The 21,687-nt window shown below is 41.4% G+C and overlaps 1 protein-coding gene across 6 annotated transcripts in view; it reads right to left on the minus strand.

The window, feature by feature from the left end:
- The window catches only part of FAM172A (family with sequence similarity 172 member A), a 262,842-nt gene that overhangs the window by 64,901 nt on the left and 176,254 nt on the right, over positions 1-21,687 (minus strand). For all 6 annotated transcript variants that reach the window (XM_051643536.1, XM_051643535.1, XM_051643537.1 and 3 more), the window contains 2 exons: positions 8,519-8,635; positions 5,052-5,136 (listed from right to left, as the gene is read on the minus strand). In XM_051643536.1, coding sequence (XP_051499496.1) covers positions 5,052-5,136; positions 8,519-8,635 — 202 coding nt within the window. The remainder of the gene's footprint in view (positions 1-5,051; positions 5,137-8,518; positions 8,636-21,687) is intronic.

A 21,687-nucleotide genomic window follows, 5' to 3' on the forward strand; every position in this document is an offset into this window, starting at 1 on the left:
TTTTCCTTGGCCTCAACACAAGCTTTGCAAGAAGGGCTTTATCTGATGAGTGGGTGCTGGGCTGCACGCCTGCTTTTCCAAGGGAACAGTTCACTGTATCAGTGATGCGCTCACCTTCTTGGATCAGTGCTTTTAAGCAGATCTAACAGTCCAGAATAACTTTACTTAAATTTGCTGTAGCCCCATGGAAGGATTATTGATGCTATTCTATTACTTAGCACAAAGCAGCAGTCTCGAGGGGACTGTTTAGTACCACGTTCTTGTCTTGATATTAAATCAAGCTATGCCAAAGACTCAAAACCAGCAGGTAACAAGCCTTTCCCCGTTTTTCAGTGAGCTCTGCAGAATCTCAGCTTTCATTTGTTTTGAACTGCAAGTCTCTTATGTGGATACAGAAAGATCTCTAAAACTCCCAAGCCTTAAGGTACATAGTGTGTGTTTAACACACACAGGAGTGCTTTTGGCTGGGTTCTTACTGAGAGGCTCCACGGATGACAGCCCTGCTCCTTGCTGGGACCAGCTCTGCCAGAAACAAACACCAGCCCCCTTTCCCCTCTTGCAGTTAAAAGGATTGAAAAAGCAAAGAAGGGAAATAACCCCTTTCTGAACCTTTGTGCAATGACAAGGACCTCCTTTTGGTGCTGACACACATAATGCTGATGGTCTTACCTGGGGCTTGGACAACCACCACTATTTCCACTCCATACTCATGTATGGACTTGAACCCTACACAGCCTTCCAGCTCACCATGTGGTTAAGCCACGATTTCTGGTAGTCAGGGCCAGTATTACAATAAAAACCCCACAACCTAATGTGAACGTTAATTACCACAACCATGATTTCTTTATTGACATTCAATGGAGCTTATGGAAGGCTGGACACTGCCCTGGACAGCTAGCTCCAGGTGGCCCCACTTGAGCAGGAGTTGGATCAGGTGACCTGCTGAGATCCCTTCACACCTCAACCATTCTCTGAAGCTGCTATTTTCCTTTCTATTTATTTATCTGCAAAATAGCCAAACCTGCAGCACCTCGTTAGAAATAATATTAGTGACCTTTCTGAATTTAAAGTAAAAAAAAAAAAGAAGTTGTGCTTGGCTTGCCTAAACAAAATTAGATGTTTTCTATACCCTACAGAGTCAGGCTGGATGTTTGGTACCATGAAATACTCTCTGAGGACTCTCTCAGGATACTGTTCAGGGTACCTCTAGCATGGCTCATACCTGTCCCCCAGAATTAGGAGTTTGATATTCTTCTGCCAGCCTCAGATAATTTTGTTCAGTCACATGAATTAATTCTTGCACTTTTTCCCTTATTACTGAGACATATACTCAAGTTTCGCTCTTCCCTGAATAGAACTTTTCTTGATTACTGTCAACGTTTCATTCCATTGTGTCATCTTGTTTGTGTTCTGCTGTTACAATTTCCTTATTTTACAATTTTTAACTACAGTGGTTGCAACTGTTGAAAGAATAACTAGTGATTTTGGGGGTCAACTAGAAAGGCTTTAAAAGGATTTGATTAGACAATTCATTTTACTCATGTTAGGATAACTTCTTTTTATTTGATTATGTAAATGAGTGTTGGTGCATATCCACTTCGGCAAAATACTGCAAAGTTTAATCTTCTCTTCTAAATAAAAAGCTTTCACTGGCAGAAACACATGAGCTAAGGAATGTGTCTTATCCACACACTACGGTGGTCCCCAAGAGGCACTGAAAAAATACTTGCATTCAGGAAAATAAAGGACACGTTTACCTGGCAAAATTTATCACAGTGCCTGTTCTGGGGTAATGTTCAGGCCATGAACCTGAAAACAATGTAATTTAATTCCTGAACAGCAATGGACACGGACCCATGGATTTGCTTTCTCCCATCCTCACTTCCAGCTTTTCCCACCCAGCAGCTGCTCCAGTAGCATGGCTTCCCAAAGGGCTTGTGAACTCACTCCTCCATAACTAGGACAAATGTTGTAAGGTATGGAGTGAACCACACCTATGGTAAACCAGCAGCACGATACAACCTGTCACCAAAATGTCTATGCCATGGTCTGTGTCAAAACACAAGTTGACCTCCAGTCCCCTAACCAGACTCCCACCCCTACTCCATTTTATGTGATGATCTTTAATCGAATGGACTGCTTTTCCAGTCTTCACCTTCCTCCATCCTATATTTGCTTATGTCTGAGATAGTCAGGAAACGGATCCATCTCCCCAAGACAGAAGAGAGGTCTTCTAGTTTGACTCCATTAGGAAGGTGGATTAAGACTGAGGCAGAGGATGACCTCAGGTCTAATAGAGGGACTTAATGAGGGCTGAAAGTGAAGAGGGTAGGATAGGCTGAGGCTGAGGACCTTACCTGTGGAAAGCTCCAATATTGGAAACCAGAGAAGGCAGTAAGCCAGAGAAGGAGCAGAAGGAATGATGCTGAACAATCCTGCCTGGTGAAAGATACATGACAGAGAGAAAGTGGTGGACTCTCCTGTCCTGTGGAAGAATGCCTTCAAGGATATGGGAAGGCTAGCAAGATGGGTAGTGTTGGACAAGCAGCTTCAGCAGGAACTCCAGGTCTGATGGAATATGTTTGAGCTGGCAGACAAGTCTCTCAATGCAGCATGGGAGGCTTTTTAGGACTATGTGTACCAGAGAGGACTGCTGTACTAAATGGGAAATCTTGGAGGACAATCCCTTTGGTATGATGACAACCAGTAGCAGGAAGACATTAAGCTGTGATGCTGGAATGCAACCAGACCCTGGAGATGTGGAGGAATGACCATGAAGGTGGGACCTTTGCAGTGCCCCACCTCTTGCCACAACGGAAGAAAACTGATTTATTAAGGCTTGCTTTTTCTGTATTGTTGTTGTTCTCACACTGACAATGGTTAATTATTAAAGTGTATTCACTCCTTGCTGTAGCTGAGTAAGACATGAATGAATTGTGGCAAACATTTTAATTACGTAATAATGCTGTAATCAAAAGCTGGAACAACTCTGTCTGGAAATACAAGTCGTTTGTCCATCTTGATGGTCATTTCACTTTCTCCAGTGATTTTTAAGGGAAATGCAAGCCAGAGCCTGTGACATATTCTGCAGTAGGCATTACTCACAAACACACTGGGGTTGCCTGTGAATCCCACTTTGCTCGCTGGCCTCATACCAGACCCTTTTTGGAAAAGGTGGCTCATGAGATGTGACAGAGGGGCAGTTATTCCTGAATTTACTTCTCAGTGCAAACACAGATAAAAGATGGGGTTCCAAGCAGAAAAAAGAAGCTAACCTTCCTTCTGCAATGGGTTTACTAAAAAAAAGATAAATATCTCCTCTCATTGCTCTGATTGCTTTCACTGTCATTCACTGAAATACCAAGGGCAATGCTGCCAGTATTTGAGTGTGGGCTATTTCAAGTACTGCAATTCTTGGGAAACGAGTGAAATAAAATCTATCACATTAAATACTAATGCTCCTACATCTAGTAGCATTTCATAAATGTATTACAGATTACCCTAATACAGGCTTATGTCGTCGCTCACATAAACACACTGTAAGAATTATTCATTTGTTCCTCTAAATGTCTAACAGTTGTCCATGCAAGACATGCATACAAGAAATATAAACAAAAATGTATGAGCCAATTGATAATTCAGCAGTAGTAACATGGAGCTATTTTAAACTGCCCTTACATTATAAAGAACCAAGCTGGAAATAGTTAGCTTCTGTTCATCCAAAATCTCTGACAAGAACTTCTAAGACACTGGTAATCTAGTGGCTTTCCATGTATACATGAAATACAAATAGCCAACTCTTACTTTTACAACATTTACTGGCTAAAATCCTACTCCCTTCAAATTAATTCTTCTGCCAAAGACTTCAGTGTAGCTGGGAGTTCATTAAGTGGAGTATAAACGTTATGCCCACTATGACCCATCCTCAATAGAAAGGTGAAATTAAGACTTATTGACACCCCTATTAAATCACACAGAATCACAGAATGTTAGGGGTTGGAAGGGACCTCCAAAGATCATTGCACGGCGTCTTCACAGAGATGAGGATCAGCATGGTTAGATCCCAACCCACATCAGAAATGTGATTACAGGTCTCTCTGGTTGTTGTGAGCTCTCAAACAAAGCACCACTAAATTTTCCAAGCCTTAAGAATATCCTGCAGTAAACCAAATTTCATCTGCAAGGTTAGGTCTCATTAACAACCTCACTAATCCAGACAGATACCAATCTCTAACTTGTCAAACGAACAACTGCGTCTCACAGAGCAAGGTCAAACACTGTTCCAGCTTTTAAATTAATATTGTATAGGCTGTGTCTTCCTTTGAACCTGATTTTACATTCTACAGAAATACGCTAACTATGGCTTTTAGGAAATCTGATAATCAAATATGAAAGTTCTGTAACAGCTTTATGTATTTTAGATTACTTTCCTACCGAGACTTGAGATTTTCCTGTTACACTGACAACTATACCTACTTTCTGGAATTATTGCACATTAACAAAAGTCCCTCTGTATTACTTCATGTGCTCTTCATGGTTCATGATTCATGATTCTTTAATGAAAGACTGTAGCTGAGTATTTCTGAAATAACAGAAACGTCACATCAAGATTCTTGGACGCTCTAAATAATTTGCTATGTAAACTGACTTTTCTTGACCAGGATTCAGGGAAGTGTCTCATGTCACTTGGCTGTACCTTTCATTAATGTATTTCTTTGAGACCTTCTTGTTTAAATAAAGTCAGATATTTATCTGTGATACATTTTCTGGGTTTTTATCATTGCTATTATTTTTCTTAAGCTCCTACCTACGTCACCAATTACATAAAGCCAAAAAGAAGACTAGAAAAATGTAAGTAGACAAGACAACTTGAATCCCACACACAGCAAAAAGAAACAATCAGCAGTGGGCTGTATAACACTGCACCAGACTTATGCCTTCAACCATGTCTTGGGGTTCAAATGCATTCAGAACCGAATTAATTTTAAAATAACCAAGCAGATCTGGACAAAGACATGTATCCTGGGCTGGCTGGAAGCAAATCCACATACCTGCAGAGACACGGGGGCAGTCTGGCAGCATGGACTCCACAGAAGTGTCCAGGGGTTCGGAGCTGGACACCCAGTTGCAGCAGTTCTGTAAAAGCAGGCAGGCAATTTATGGGTCAGTCAAAAACTCAGATTAAAAACAAACACCGAGTTTGTAAGGAAGGACAGTGATCCCATCAAAATACTAAAGCTGATTTACACAGCAGGCCCGACAGGGACTGGAAGGTAAACTACACCAGCTTTTTCACACAAACCAGCAATAAAATATAATTTCATGCTAAATAAGTAAATGGAGAGACCATCATCCAGGAGATTTGTAATGTGCTTAAGTGGCATGGCCTTAAGTGCTAGTTTGAGTGTCAGTGTACTTGGGCAGGTGCTTGGACCAACCAGTGTGTGGATTACCCTCTGCACATTTTAAGCTTTTCCTTTCTGTAGCTGTTAAACAGGTGTTGATATAAACACTGTTCCTGCTTGCTTGCCAACATTAAGAAATTTTCAGGGTGTTTTGATGGAGTACATTGTGGAAAGAAGGGTGCTGAAATCAAAAGACAACAGATTATACCTGAGTGAAGGCCAGGGAGATAGCAGATTAATATTTAAGTGACTGGAAATATAGCTGAGATGAATTGGACATGAACATTTAAAAATGCAAACGCTGCTCATTGGGGAATTATCTTCAGAAAGCATTTACATCTACCTTTCATTCCTGAATTTCTGAGTAGGATGAATTTACCACGAATTTTTAAAATTATTTGCTCCGAATGCTCTCTATTCAGAGATGCCCATGAATTAAAGTATTAAATAACAGGCTTTCAATGCAATACACTGAAAATACAGAAAATCTACTGAGTTGAAGATTTAATTATAAAGTAACTACATTTTTAATAAGATTGCCAGCTTAAATATGAGATCTTCATGGCTTCCTTCACCACAAATCTGCGTTTTCCCTTTCTGAAAAAGTGATTAACTTCATTAAGGGTAAACAAACAAAAAGAAAATGAAACAAACAAACAAACAAAAAGGCCAAAACAAACAAACAAACAAACAAAAAAATGGAAAAAAAAAAAATCCACACAACTTTTTGGAAAGACTCAATGAATTTTCAGACAGATTTCTAAAAAATCATCCCATCAATCATGATTGTAAAAAATGGACGATTGCTATTCTGGTAAACAAGCATGCATTGTGTATTTGTAGATGCTTGCTGCCCTAGTTGTGCACCATGGAGTCCGTCCTCACTGTGGAAAGATCCTTGACTGGTAGATCAAGTGTCTTATTGTATTTCCTTAATTCATTCTGTCTGGAAGAAGATGTCAGCTGTGCTGCAGTAAGGAGAGAATTTCAAAGGCTTCAGTCCCCACCAATAAAGGGCGAGGAATGGCTTTTGAATAGATTTGTCAAGGCAACCCTACTGTTCTGGGACCAGGGAGAGCAGGAACAACATAAAGGAAGGGTTGCTGTATGAGATTAGAAAGTGAAGTTCACAAAGCATGGCAGATTTTTGTAAGAAACAGTAGATCAATGAAACTATTGAACTCAATGGAAAAAAAAAAAAAAAAAAAAAAAGAAGAAAACAAACACACTACCCAGCAATGTAACTTTTTTAGTGAAAAATTGTTAAAATGGAAGTATTTCACAAAGGCTTTAAGGTTTAAAGAAGTAAAGCAATACACATTTTACAATTTGCATGTATAATTTTAATTAACAGCTGAATGTGCAATTGCAAATGTAAGATGGTAGAAATTATAAAAAGAAGTAGAATTTTTATGAAGTATTACATTCATTTGAAATAAGTAAAATTAATATTAACTACAGATAGAACACTACATCAGAGAGCTGGAGATAATACAGAAGATTAGCACACAATTAACCAGCTTTTATATACAATGTGACACTTGCCTGTAAGAAATAAGTATTCTCGAAAGCAGTGTCAAGATATGTAAATGGATGATTTGTTTTATCATTCATCACAGCTCCTAATAAATTCAAAAATCATGACTTCTATAGGTACTAAAAATAGGCCACCAATGATACAGGAGAGATTGCTCCAATGAAGAATTACTTTTTTAACAATTCATTCTTTCAATGACAGCAATTAGCCCTACAGACAGGCAGCTATTAGGTGTATATTTTAATTATTATTCATTTTACCAGTAGCCTTAAACCTGATTAAAGTAAGAGATATCCAGGTGATATGCTAGTCTTAATACCACTCAGCCACACTTCACATATGTAAAATTCTTCTTTCTTATAGGAGATTTTCCATGCTAATGTAAGTTATGACATTCCATCCACTTTTTAGGCCATTAATCATTTAACTTATTCTTTAAGATCTACTTTCTGCAAATGAAATTAAAGGTAATGCACTTGTCTTATTCAGACTAAATGCTTAAAGAAAAATGGAGTTGTCAGATTCAAATTACAGGATTTAAAATTTCAGTTTTACTACATAACATATATTTTAAGGTTTTGATTTCCCATAAAGAAAATGGGGATTTTTCTGACAGAGCCTGTAGGGGTTACCATTCTTTATATTTTTAACATTTAAGTCAGAGCTGTCAGGCTGTATGCCAGGTGATTCTCTATTCTCATCAGTCACAGCCTATAAAACTGTAAGGTTAAGTCAGGAACAGGCATGCTATGCAGAAAGTTTCACTAAATCCACAAAAAAAAGCCAAACCTACCAAAAACTTCAGGATGTGACTAGTTCAAATTTGCCACCTGCACCTATTGCTTCAGAGTTCTGCAATGGGGGCATAGAAAGCATGGAAATGAGCCTGACCTGGCGAGGAAGAGACTAAAAAATGGAAATGTAGCTGATCTCACTTTAAAAAATAAAAGTTTTAAAATCTCAGCAACCCTTTACTTAAGTTTGAAAAGAATAATGAATGCATGGCAGCATCCTTCACCCAGGGTGGAACCTGGGGACAGTGGTCACGAACTAATGCCAGATCCTCCTGGACCAGCTCGCTGTTGGTAGCTGTACAGCAGCAAACACTCCCGCTTTTCATCAGAAAACTTTAAAGCACTTCAGAAGTAATTACACCTCGTAAAACTGCTGAGAGGAAGGATTTTTTGGCCAGCTGTACAAATAGTCAAACTGAGTCACAAAGAGCTTCAAGGGGCTTTTCCACCATTGCCAGATCAAGCCAGGAGCTGCGTGCGCCCAGGACTTTGCTCCAGATACCAGGCAGCGTGTGGCCTGCCTTGGTACATGTGTCTGTATTGCTGTGCAGCAGGAGGAAACACTGGACTTGATTCTTATTATTTTGCCTGCTACCTTTGAAGTTCAGAGATGTCTTTAATCTCAGTTATTTTAGGGGCTGGAATGGGAACACAATTTCCACGCTCCTGAAATGTGCTCTTTCATACCCTAACGGAATGGAAGAGGTCAGCAGATAAAGACATGTTTATAGAGCCATATACAGACACATATATCCCAACTCTTTAAAAAAACCCAGCCTCACCTCTCGCATCCACTCTCGAATAGTTTTCCCAACTTCTTGATGCCACACGTTGTGAACAGAGTCTGTCAACGCCACAGCAGTTACCTTATTCTTTACTTCTGCCTCTCGTTGAATCATCTGTTAAAAAAAATATTGGCTTTAATTTATTTCTTTCTATTGAATAGAGTCTGCTTAGTCACAGATAATGATCTTAAATTAAAAAAAGAGCAATACAAGTTCAATACTTGTCTTCACTTGTTTTAAAGTTTATACAAATCCTAACAGCTCCAGAAACACAGAAAGACCTAATATTTTTGATAAAAGAAATAATACTAACTTTTAACTGACTGAACTATTCAGTCCTATTATTTTCCATGTGGCTTGACAATTCTAGGATTAAAGGTATCATAGTGAAAAAATGGAAGATTCCCTGAGGACACCTTTTACAAGCTTGTCCAAGTTCCTATTTCTGTGCTTCAGGGAAGCTGGTACCCGTGGTTCACGGTAAGCTACTCAGGACTATCATCTACTAATTTTCAGTAGATTGCTGTAGTTTTTCTGATGTACAATTTTACTTTGACTTGTATGGGGTTGTTTTTTTTTTTTTTTCTTTTTCTATCCAATTTAGCTACCTTACACTCCCACCATGGTCCCAAAATTCTTTGTGGTCTCTCTTATACATAAGCTTACCCAGCCAATGCTGGAGCCTCTTCACATTTTTAAGATATTAAAGTGCCTCTGTTGTTGCAAATGACAGTATGACTAAATAGTATTAGTTCTAAAACCAATTAAATGATTGCTGCAAATAACATACATGAAGTGACAAAGATGGTGTGGAATTCAGCACTGCTCTGCAAGATAAAAGGCCCTGGGAAATAATAGTTTGATATCAAAGAGAGACAAAAAGGTTTTAATCTCCTGACACGAGTGACCCTAATTTGTAACACTGGATCAAAGAAAGCATAATGAATTATACTTATAAAACCAGCATTTTGCAACTAGTTTCTTCATCGTCGTGCGTGCTGCTCTAAAGTTAATGTGTTTTCTTCAGCTCCTTTTGTATAAATGGCAAACACATACAACACTTCTGAAACCAAGCGCTCTTTGTTCATGCTCTAGTAACTGTTTGTCAGCATACAGGCCGCACCTCCAAAACATGGCTGTGAAAAAGACTTTTACAGTGGGGATGTGAATTATAGTTTGCATCAGAAACTTCAAAATAAAGTCCTCAATTCAGGTTTTTGGTACAAATGTAGCATTTTTCCATACCTTATGAAAATTGCCTCCTTGTTTCTTCAAAGCATCACACAACTAAGCCGTTTTGACCCAAAACTCTTACTTCCACCTAACTGCAGTATGACATTCTGAATGTCTGTGTCTTCCCCCATATTTTTATTTTTTAAATATTATCATAGAATCATAGAATTTTGAGGTGGAAGAGACCTTAAAGACCATCTAGACCCAACCCCCTACATGGGCAGGGACACCTCCCAGCAGCCCAGGCTGCTCCAAGCCCCATCCAACCTGCCCTTCAACACTGCCAGGGATGGGGCAGCCACAGCTTCCCTGGGCAACCTGGGCCAGGCTCTCCCCACCCTCACAGTGAAGAATATCTTCCTAATGTCTAACCTAAATCTCCTCTCTTCCAGTTTGAGACTGTCCCCCTTGTCCCATCCCTCCCTGCCCTTGTCCCAAGCCCCTCCCCAGCTTTCCTGGAGCCCCTCCAGGCACTGGAAGGTGCTCTCAGGTCTCCCTGGAGCCTTCTCTTCTCCAGACTGAACACCCCAACTCTCCCAGCCTGGCTCCAGAGCAGAGCTGCTCCAGTCCTTCCATCATCTCTGTGGCCTCCTCTGGCCTCTCTCCAACAGTTAAATGTCCTTCCTGTGTTGGGGGCTCCAAAACTGAACACAATACTCCTCACAGAGTCCCCTTGGACTGCAGGGAAAAACCAGGCTGTTTTTCAGAGGGCTGTGGATAGTCCTTTCTCCAACCTGCCATCAGAGCAATCCCACCACTTTACCTTGACATAACAGGTAAGGTAGCATCACCTTGCTTCTCTAATCATGTTTAGGAATGTACTCACACTCCTGTACCAGTGCTGTGCATTCCAGCACACATTTGGCTGCATTGTCTTGCACAGAATGCTGTGATTTTAAATGGGCAAAACTATAACTGTCCTTGAAGTGCACATACCTACCAGTTACTCAGAATTATTACATGGTGGGGGAGGTTTAAAATCATCACCAGCTTGTTGTGCTGCTGCATGACTCCCTCCATGATGGGCTGGTCTTCAGAAGCATTGCTAACAACCAGCAAGGGGAAAAAAACACGCTCCGCTTTGGAAAACCTGTCTTTTTTCACGCTATTGTGCTCCACATTTCTTGTTTAGAAAACCAGCCACCCAGTAAATCTCAGAATGTCACCTTTTTCTTCAAGGAAACAGAGGTTCCCTTTCCCCTTTCTGGACCTAGCTCAGGTTTGCTACCTTCAGTTTCCCTCTGCACATGGAGGAACTGGCAGCCATCGATCACCACCTCTTCCTGCTCTTTCTTCACATGATACGGGGAACAATATGAAATCCCCGTTCCCCCCCACCACTGCTGGTGTTTGCTGCTCAGCTTTGTGGATGCCTGCAGCATGGCATTCTCTTCACAAAGATCAGCAAAGAGGCTGGGGCTGACAATGCAAGGTTTTTTGATAGCTCAGCCACAGTGCTGAGGTCAGGACAAGGGCGCACGGATGCAGCAGCAAAGAGGGATCGAAGGGATTAACTGAGCTTCAGTCACAGATTTCTCTACATCCAGCCCAGGAGAAGTAAGTTTTGGTAGGCATCCATGCCTGTACAAGCCAGTTTGGAAAGGAAACAGACAAAAACAATACATCAAGTGCAGAAAGGGTGAAGGGTACAATCTTAACTTAGACACAAAGTCTGTGACACAGGAATGTCACAACAGAGAATGTTGAACCCAGGACACTTCGCTTCTACCACAACAGCTCAAGTTCTCTGCTACAACAGGGTATTAAGTGATAATAATAACCAAGGAGAACAGAAGCAGGTGATGCTCAAGCAGTAGACTCTCTTATCAGGGATGATAATCAGTCCTGCAAGATGACACAAGAAACCTACATGCTTTTGGCCACAGAAGCTTCAATGCTCAGTAAATGCTTCAGATTCAACGGATTGATAGCTCACAGTTAAGACATATTTATCTCTTCTACAATAGATTTCAACTCATACAGGTTTTAAAAATTCAGTAGAATAAAACTGTTAGAGTAAAATATATTAACATTCAACACAAATGTAGCACCCATCTGCCACTCAAATTTGGTACAGAGTTGTACCAAATCCCAAGGGAAGGACGTGCCGAGATGCATGATTTACACTTTCCAGGACTAGTCTTAGTCCATGCAGGCAGTAAAGTCTTTCAGAGTGGACATGGTAAAACTGAAGGTGTTTAAAAGACCACAAACTACATACAATACTACATTTTATTTTTTTGTTAGGTTAACTTTTTTACTGAAGCAACAATTGCAAGCAAAGACCTAAGGAATTTGCCTGAAGTTAATTTTATGTCTTATACTCTTTGTACATCCGTAAATTCCACAGACAAGAAGTTTCCACAGCCTAGGAACAACATCATTTCCTGCTCTGTGATAGCTTTCAAATCTTAAAATACTGTTAGTTGAACAGATTTTGCAGGAAGCTCCAGGGCTTCAGTGCACCCCTTCATTGCATGGCTTACAGCTCTGCTCACTCTGTCCATACATTCCTTCTTGTTCTAATAATTGGTTTATATTATAGTCAGAAGTAGGTAAACCAGCATTTCTCTGGTAGGCAAACTGCTTCTTACTTATTACTGCATCACTCAATACACCACTCCAGACTTTCCCAACCAACTTTTCTATTCAGGTACTTCCATTTCACCTTTGTCTTTGTGTCCCTTCTTTGTTGTCACTGTAAAGTTTGCTTTTGTAATTTATTGACCACATACCATCACTAAATTATACTTGATTCTCTTAGAAAGGCAAGTTGTAGACCAGTGTTCACTGCAACAAGCTAGAAAGCATCACGGATCTTTTTGAAGTTCCTCTCTATGTCAGTGGTTGAAAATTTATTCCTTCATTTTGTAAAAAGAAAACAATTATCTGCACAAGTATTCAGCTCTGTCACTTACATAAACAAGAACTTGAAATCCCCTAAAAATGCATTCTTTAAATTCATCTGTCTTAAAGTACACATTTATCCATCAATTTAGTAAGTTTTCTACTGCTAAACTCTCTGCAAGTTCAGATGGCAATCCCCTGGAAGTTTATACCACACAATTATCACAACTTTATAATGACAAATGGTTGATACCTTTATTTTCTACAGAACAGGCAGAGAAAACATACCATATACACCATATGTACATAATACATATATTACATATATGTAAATACATGTAATATATTACATATGCAGTATATTTAGTGTGTGCATATATATATTTAGAATAGATGTTAAAATAAATCTTCTATAGCACAGCACTCTTGTCCAATGAAAGCATCAATATGCTAAAAGGAAACTCGAAAGTCTGATCCTGCAAACATGAAAATCCATTAATATCCCAGTTAGACTTCAGGTAGACAGACTGTTGGAGCAACTCTTTGCAGCATCGATTCCATAGTCCTTTTATTTATTCTAACACATGTAAAATTGCTAAAAAATCAAACCTCTGAGAAAGGTAAAAGGAAGTTAAAACATGCCTCTTTTATTCTTATGGGCTCAGACAATCAAATCAACCTCTATGACTTCCTATTTGGGTTACACTCTTCTGACTTGCTTGTAGGAGAAAGGAAATCAGGAAGAAATGGATTAAAAAAAATAAAAATTGCACTCAAATTTTACTTTATCCTGAACTTTTTTTTTTTTTTTTTTTTTTTTTTTTTAATTTGCCTAATTCCCCTGTCTTCTGTTTCAGTTTCACTTGTGGCATGGTGCTTACATGGTATGCACTGGGCTTCAGTGGGCATGTTGACAATAAGCACTTGGGTTGGAAAAATTGTAATTCTGACACAAGTTCTCCATTGTCTCCAGTTGCCTCAGACTGGTGAGAGCTTCTAAGAGGTTCTGATGTGTGCAAACTGAATTCCCTTCAGAGGAAACTGAACTGGAAGCCCCTGTCCAAATATCCTCCATGATTTCCAGAAGTGAAATGAATTTGCAGTAGAAACCAAAATGGCATCAGCTGGACTCTGAAGTATTTCTCAAAGAGGAGGCAGATGGGAAGAGAGAAGAGATCACATGACAGGAATGATGTGTGAGAGGGCCATTTTTACCTAAGGCTTTTCAAAGGACTTGTGGATTCTTTCTTGGTAAGTTCACATGTTCTCCTTGGAGCTTGGAACATGCCCTACAGTTATTCAAGATCCTCTTTGACCCTCCTGTCACTCAGTCTCATACAAACCAAGGAACTGGCCTGTCTGAGCAGCAGACCTTGAGCCTTTCCTCAGTTGAGACAGACTCCTCTCCACCATAAAGCACGTAATTCTGTATGTCTGTAGTGCAGCTTTGTTAGTCTGGGGTTCCCAAGACCTTTCACTGTTTTCTGGATAGAATTCCTGAATTTCTGAAATCCTCTCAGTTTTTGCACCTCTTAAAATGGGATTAGATTCTCAAGTCTTAATAAAATATTACTCCTTATGGATTAGAATTACTGAGCAACTACACTTGAATGGCACACAGCAAAAATAATAAATAACCCAAAGCTAAACTAGTTCCTCTTCCCAATTAGCAAGAAGAATAAATTTCCCTAAATGAATCCACAGAGATGTGATAAAATCCCTGCTTGTGGCAGACAAAGCATCTGATACGCATCAGCTTTTAAACAGCAAAAGAAGACACCTTCAGAGATGCAATCCCAGAAAGACCACAGCTGAGCACGGTCTGATCTTTTGTTCAAAGACCTGTTGGATGTTACGTCCACAAATACAATCACTTTCTGCAGCAATCAATCACACTGCAACTGTAATAATAACACATGGACGTATCAGAACAGATTGCTTTAGAGCACCTGGGCTCCAGGACTTGTCACAGTTCACGCTGCAAACCAGTTTCTGTTACAGAACTTCTACACTGAAAATTTCCACACACGCCTTACACTGGAGGTGTAAGTTCTTAAAATCAAACACGATTAGAAAAAGTAATTCTTAAATAACTCAAGATTAAAAAAAGTGTAGGGGTCACCTCCCTTATGCATAGCTCAGTAAAAAGAGCTATGGAAAAATGCTGTACAGAAAACTCTGCTGGTAATATTTTGTGAACAGCACAAACAAAACTCATGGCTCTCCAGTATAATAGCCTCAGGCTTCGGCTTTATTAAAACTTTAAACTTAATAACGCAATTCTCCCACTTCTCTTGTCCCCAGTGTCCTATGACAGAGAGCTTACAGGAGAAAAGCCCTCAAGGACCTGTAATAACGTGGAGAACAGCTAGTTCCCAAACACAGGGAGTTGTGCTAAGAGGTGTGACAAGCCCATCATCAGTAGGGATGCTGGCTCTCCTGGTTTACAAACCTCCCCTCAGTTTCTCTAGTAGGAACAGGGCCCAAGAGTTGGACAGAAAGCCCATCCCAAAAGACAAACTGGTATGGTACCAAATCTTTGAATGGCTCCACTACCTCTTGGCCACAACAGCTCAAGCCAAAACAAGTTGGTGGAGGGGGGATCCTCTGAAGCACAAACTGTTGGCATTCTGCAGATCGAAACTGCATGTTAGAAAAGAGGGTTCAGAGAAGCTCCTCCCATCAAAAGCTCAATTGAAGTGAACAAAAGCCAATCCCTTTTTTTAATGAGTCTCAAGACACTTCAGAGGTGAAGGCTGATGGGGTACCTGCCTTTGGGCTGCTGGAGAACTGCAATGAGAGTCAGGAAAGGAAGTTTGGAGCAGATGGGTCTGGTTGAGGTCAGACAGTCGTTAACTCCCTCCTGAGGGCAGGAGTCTGCCACCCTAAAACTGGAGAGCTGAGCTGGGGAAATCTCAGTACATCTCAATGACATGAAAATAAAGTTTTGAACTGTCAACAACTTGCACCTATCTCAACTAGGAAGAGAAAGTGAAGGCTGGCCAGCTGAAGTGTTGATGTTCACATGCTGCTGGTTTGTCTCTGATAGACAAGCTCAGAAATGGTCCAGTCTTAGGAACATGGAGCCCCACAAGGGTCAATTAATGCTGCCAGGAAGTGGCCTAAATCAGCATTTGGCATATTTGGCACAACTAATACTGAGAAGCATCTGATACTCAAGCTGGGTTGTTTAAAGGTAGCCTGGGTATGTCCACTGCAGTACATGAGGCCCAGGAAAACCGTATTTAAAAACTCCATAAATCTCACTAACCTGTATTTAATTTTGTACTCACAGTTAATTTGGACTTGAGTAGTGGAAGCCATGTTGTATATGCATGATCATGCCTAAAGCTGCAGCACAGGAGATCCTTTGCTGCTCTGGCTTTACCATGCCTCTGTGTCAGCAGCATCCCGTTAATAGAGATGCAGGAGGATTTCTGGCAGGAGGCTGCATCACCTCTCCAAATGACACGAGTTCAGCCAGCAAGAGCATTCTTCTGTTGGAACAGCTTACACAGACCCTGCACTAGAGGTTTTGCTAACATAGTTGTCTTGGCTGGGGTGTTGAAGGATTTTTTTTCAAGCTCTTAGCTGATAAAATCTTTGCCAGTAAAACCTTATGCTGTTTACCTGGATTTGTGAAGCACTGGGTGTCTATTTGAAAGCCATGCCTAGCTAGAAATGAAATAATAAAGTAGAACAAAATAAAATTAATTAAATAAAATAATAAAAAAAATAAAAGGTAAAATATCCCAGACCCAGCTAAAATAAAACAAACCAAACCAATTAGTAAAGTGCCTAATCAGAACCATCTAGACACATGACTGAAAGCTCAAAGTACTGTAGCATCAATAAAGGTTCATTTTCACATGGGCTAGGAAGCAGAGGGACTCTGCCTGACACCAGGAGTGTTCTCAGCCTCTTGCCCCAGACTGGCTACCCGGGCTCAGCTCCCACAAAGACTTTCACAGCCCCAGTCAGCTCCGAGTGCAGGGCAATCACAAGCCAGAATTTTGAACACATTCCCTTGTTTGACCACACGCTGGGTGCCAGACTCCTGGCCTGATCCTGCAGCCACCAGGGAGAGTTTCACAGCGTTTCAGAGCAGTGGTTGGTGCCCAGCTGACCCCCCCAGAGCCAGAAGAGGCTGACATTTTAATACCGGCGCCCCGTTGCACCCTGGCGAGGTGCTGAATGCTGCCCGAGACCTATTGGTGAGCAAAAATTAGTAAGTTTCCAAACCTTGCTGGATTTCTTTCTGTCGAGGGGAGCTGCAGGAAGCTCCAGACGAGGGAGGAGCAGGGTTCTCAGGGTGCAGACAGATGATTGAGTCACGCCGACTCTTCCACTCGCCGCCTGTCAGACTCGCCACGGAAGCTCGCAGCTTGTTCAGGCTCTGGGAGAGGGTGGCAGCAGATAGGAGCTGGGTTGTTGATGCTTGCTACCAACCTCGGCCATCTGGTCCACCCATCTGAGGGATGTGACTGCTCCAGGGCAGAGACACTCATCTGCTCCCCAGTCAGGCACCAAGCCGCCAGCATTTTCAGCCCTGGGGCTTGGAGACCAGTCAAGATCTCTGAGGTTGTTTCTTTGGGTGATTTCAAATCAGTCAGGAAGTGGGGATGGACAGAAATAAACCCTTCTCACACTGGGAACTAAGTTCTTCCTAAGGTACTTGCTTGAGCTGAAAGTCTTTTAAATTACAGTGGGCCAGCTTTGCTGCATCTAAACAACTATTATGCAAATAAAATGCATCAATAAAACGAGTAATTTACTCTCAGCCGGTGTTTTTGGGCTCCTCTTTTGCATTGTGTGGGGTGAAAACCCCTGAAAGTCTTGAACCTTAACACACAGATTCTTGGAATTTTATATACTCAGATACAGTTAAATAAAACCCAGTGAACTGAAATCTTTGTGATGACAAATTAGTTGAAATAAACCACTCCTGAAAACCACTGTGTAACAAAACCATTAGTACACCAGGCTTGCAAAATGAAATGACACAAGGGGTTGTAGTTTTGTTTTAATATTTTACCATCACAAAGTTAATGGTTCATATCTAGTGAAAAACGTGGCCTGAAGTAAGTTATGGAAGTAATCTTCTCATGTTTCAATAAATGTGTAAATCCAGAACTCAATACTACAAGTGAACAATCATATTAGTGAAATGAATGTGAAACAATCAAGTAAATAACTGTTTTTACATGTTAAGTATCAAATACAACAGGGTAAAATGGCATTACTTCTTCATTGTTTCTGTCTGAACGGTACATGGAAAACTTTTATTGCAGACTTATGCAAATCTCACACTGCTGCATTTTTCAAGGAAATAGTCAGTTTCATGATATTTAATTTTATACTTAGAGAAGAACTGCACTAGTTTAACATCAAGACGGGCAAATCCTTCACAGATTTCTGGGTGTTGGCTGAACGAGGACCAAGCCTTTATTTAAGAAGTTGCCCCTAAACAGGTCATGCCATAACACATAATAATCATATCAGTACACAAACATGTCAGTCTATGTACTAACTTTCCATTAAAAAACCCCCACAAAATCCCACAGAAAATAAGAAAAGCTGAGTGTTAAGCTCAGCACCTCAAAGATGAACATGGAGCCTGTTTTCCTTGTTGTTCAAACACAGGCAGCTGGATTTCCACTTCAGGCAGAGGATAAGACAACACTCACTCTTCCTGCCTTTTGAAGCCTCAGCTTCGACTCCTGCAACCTCTGAGTAACTCCAGGAAGGAAAAGTCTCCCCACAAGCAAAGTCTCTGAGAAAGAGGGTATGTAAACTGAAACTTTTTGGGATCGCACAAACTCATGGAGATAACTCTCTTTGTGGTTAGGGAATGGCAAATTGTGATTTATGACGTCAGGCAACCAAAAGAGAGGAGCAGCCACTTCTCTCTTTGCTCCCACTAAAATGCTGCCGCCGTGGGCAGGCTCCTTTGCCAAAAAATATGTGCATGTGTGGCAGAAAACCAAACTCCACCAAACAGACCACAACATGACTGATAGCTCCACAGTCTGAATAAAACAGTGAAGCAAAAGGAGAAATACCGGATAATATTTTTATCAGGCCTCTTTTATCAGACACTGGACATGCCATCAGATTTCTAACAGGGTTTTCCATCCATTCGTGAGATGGGGAAGTGGTAGCAGGGCTAAGAAGGCTTCAAGGAGGAGAAAATCTTTCATGTGCAGATGGGCTTTGTGCAGCAGCCTGAAGGATGTGTAACTAATCTACTAGGACAACTGATTCAGATAAAGATCTTCCAATTCAGAGCACTGAATAGACTCTCATAAACACTACACATTCATAATTAAATGCCTGGTCCATGCCCTGTGCCAGCAGCTGCCAGGCACAGCTGTACTGGCAAAGGAAGTCCAGATCTTCCACCCTCTGGAAACATCAGGCCCATGCCTAATAGAGACCTGCTTCCCATCAGATCTGGAGAGCCATAGCATGGCCACAACACACAGCTTCCACCTCAGCATCCCTGGACGTGAAAATGGGGTGAGGAACTAGGATGCTGTCTCACTGCCATCAAGTCTGTCCTTGTTCACCCTCCTGGCCTGCTAAGTGACCTTGGACCAACCTGGCCACCAGCTTGTTCACATCATTTATTGCTGAGCAGTGCTCCACTACACCCGTGTGCTACTTGTTCTGTATCACCCTCAGCATGAGCCCGCTAGTCAGATACCACAAATCATCCTCGAGCACTTGTGACAGTAGTCAGAGCAGGTAGTGATGAGTCAACAGAAGAACAGGGAGTGCCACATCTAGGAGTAACAAATGCTGTCGTTCCAATGTGTCAGGACAAAGGATGCTGCACAAAAGCACTGAAAAATCCCAGCTTCCCGTGTAGGAGGTACTAATTTACCACACACAGTCTTTCTCTGGTGAAACAACCTAAACTCTCGTACACACAAGCCTTGAAGAGAGACTCTGGCACATTAAGAGTGACACATATTTATTTCCGTGGTTGTCAGGAAAGGAGGAAGTTGTCCTGAAAATTTTGGATTGGACTCTGCCTTTGGGGGCTGCACCCAGGCTGCCAGAACAAGACTTTTCCATAGCTGTCAGCCAAGCCCCTCTGGCTGGCTCCCGAATCCAGGCTACACCACTGGGCAAGTGGGGATAGCATGAAGAACCCTGGGCAACCCTCCCCTCACACCATGGGAAGAGCCAGCAGGGCCCAGCCGCTACATTGACTGCATGTGGGCCACCAGGTGGGACCTGAAGAAACATCAGCCTCATCCTGTGACCACAGGATCTCCAGGAAGCTTGCCAGGATGCTGCAAGACCGTGAAGATCAGCCATCCCTCCACTAAACCACAAAGGACGTCTGCTAAGCTTTCTGCACTCCCCAAAGTTTCTGGTGTACTTAAAAAAAACCCCACAAAAACAAAACACGCTGTGGATTTAATTACTTACCTATCTTTTTAAGCTAGGAGCTCAACATTTTCCACTTAAGAAGTCCCACTTAAAAAAAAAAAATAAAAAAAAATTCACAGATATCATGGAAGGCAAAAGACACTGTGTGAAATCTGCAAATTCTGGCCCTCATCAATAAAAACTGGAATTGTTAAGAACACAGGGAAAGGTAGAAAGTCAGTCCCTCTTTCCCACAGCATTTCATGCCTGCTTTGTGTTATGTATCTTCCAAATGATAAGCTCCTTGAAAGAGAACCACTTTCCTTTTGTTTGGTCCTGAACACACAGTTGGAAGTTCAAGCATCTAGCACACAGAGAAGCATTCCTGTATGCTCTTTGCCTAATTTTAAAATAAGTTAAAGAGAATATACATAATAGCCATTTAGTTAGATCAAAGGCTGCTGGAGCCACCCTTGGTGTTTATTTCCAAACCATTACACATCACTAGCAAGATATTCCCCATGATCCTCTGATCTTGTAAGGTTCATAAGCAACACTAAAACCAAAAGCAACCTACAGCTCTGCTTCTGCTCCTTTTCCTCCAAAGTCCTCTCCAGGGATGAAACACACCTGGATAGGTTTTCCACATCTTTATTTCACTACCAGCTTCCCCACCGGGTAGAGCAGGGTCCTGGGGAGCAATGCCCTGCCACAAGGAGCCTGGCTCCATCCTACCACTGCTAGAAAGTCCCCACATCACCAGATCAGGACACCAAACACTGCTCACTGTAAGCAAATCCCTGATATCCAGGTCTGTTCTGTGATAAAAGATGAGACCCTGGACACATCTCCCAGACTTGGAGAGACAAGCCCACTCACCAGGCATGGAAACCTGAAGGCTTCTGGACACTTTAGGAGGGAGTTGTACCAATGAAGTGCACCTGCTTATAGCATTCTTCAGAAACACATGCAGTGTTACATCACAGTTCAGTCTACACACACACCCTATAAAGGTCCTTTTAAGCTGCATCAAGGATTGTTACACCAAGATAGATGCCTCATTAGGAGGTTACATCAGTTTAACTAAATTAATTTCTAAACCAATTATCAAACTCTACTGGAGTATAGACCAACTTCTTTGCTAAACCCAGGCTGAGAAGACCACGTCTGCCTGCTCCTAAAGCTGTCCAGTGCAGCCTCAGAGCAGAGGTCCTGAGCTAACCACTGGAACAAAACCACCTTCCCCTGTGGAAAGGGAAGGTTCATGTCAGACTTGAAAGGAAGCTTTCTGAGCTTAACGACAGCTGTGTCATCATGTTTTCATTTAATTTTATTTTTTTTTTTCCTTTCCCCCTATAACCTTTGTGTGAACTTCTGAAATGAATGGCTTTGCCTCACCCTTGCATTGCTGACCTTAGACTTGCCCTGTGAACTGGGCTGGAGATGCAGGTGCAAGTAAGCTTGAGCAAAACATGATGAGCAGCCCAGAACACACCCTGGTGCTAGGACACGGAGACACAGCTCCTGAGACAGGAGCTCAGACAGCCTGAGCCTTCTGGTGGGACACAGTGGCTGCTCTGAGTCCCGTGGAGTTCTGAGACATCAGATATCAAAGAATTACTAAATGTGGATGGTGTGATTTGGATCATGAACACACCATTTGGGATTTTTTTTTCCCCCTGCACTTGCTGTGATATCTGAAGGGG

This window comes from Apus apus, chromosome Z (genome assembly GCF_020740795.1).
Source record: "Apus apus isolate bApuApu2 chromosome Z, bApuApu2.pri.cur, whole genome shotgun sequence".
NCBI classification, from domain to species: domain Eukaryota; kingdom Metazoa; phylum Chordata; class Aves; order Apodiformes; family Apodidae; genus Apus; species Apus apus.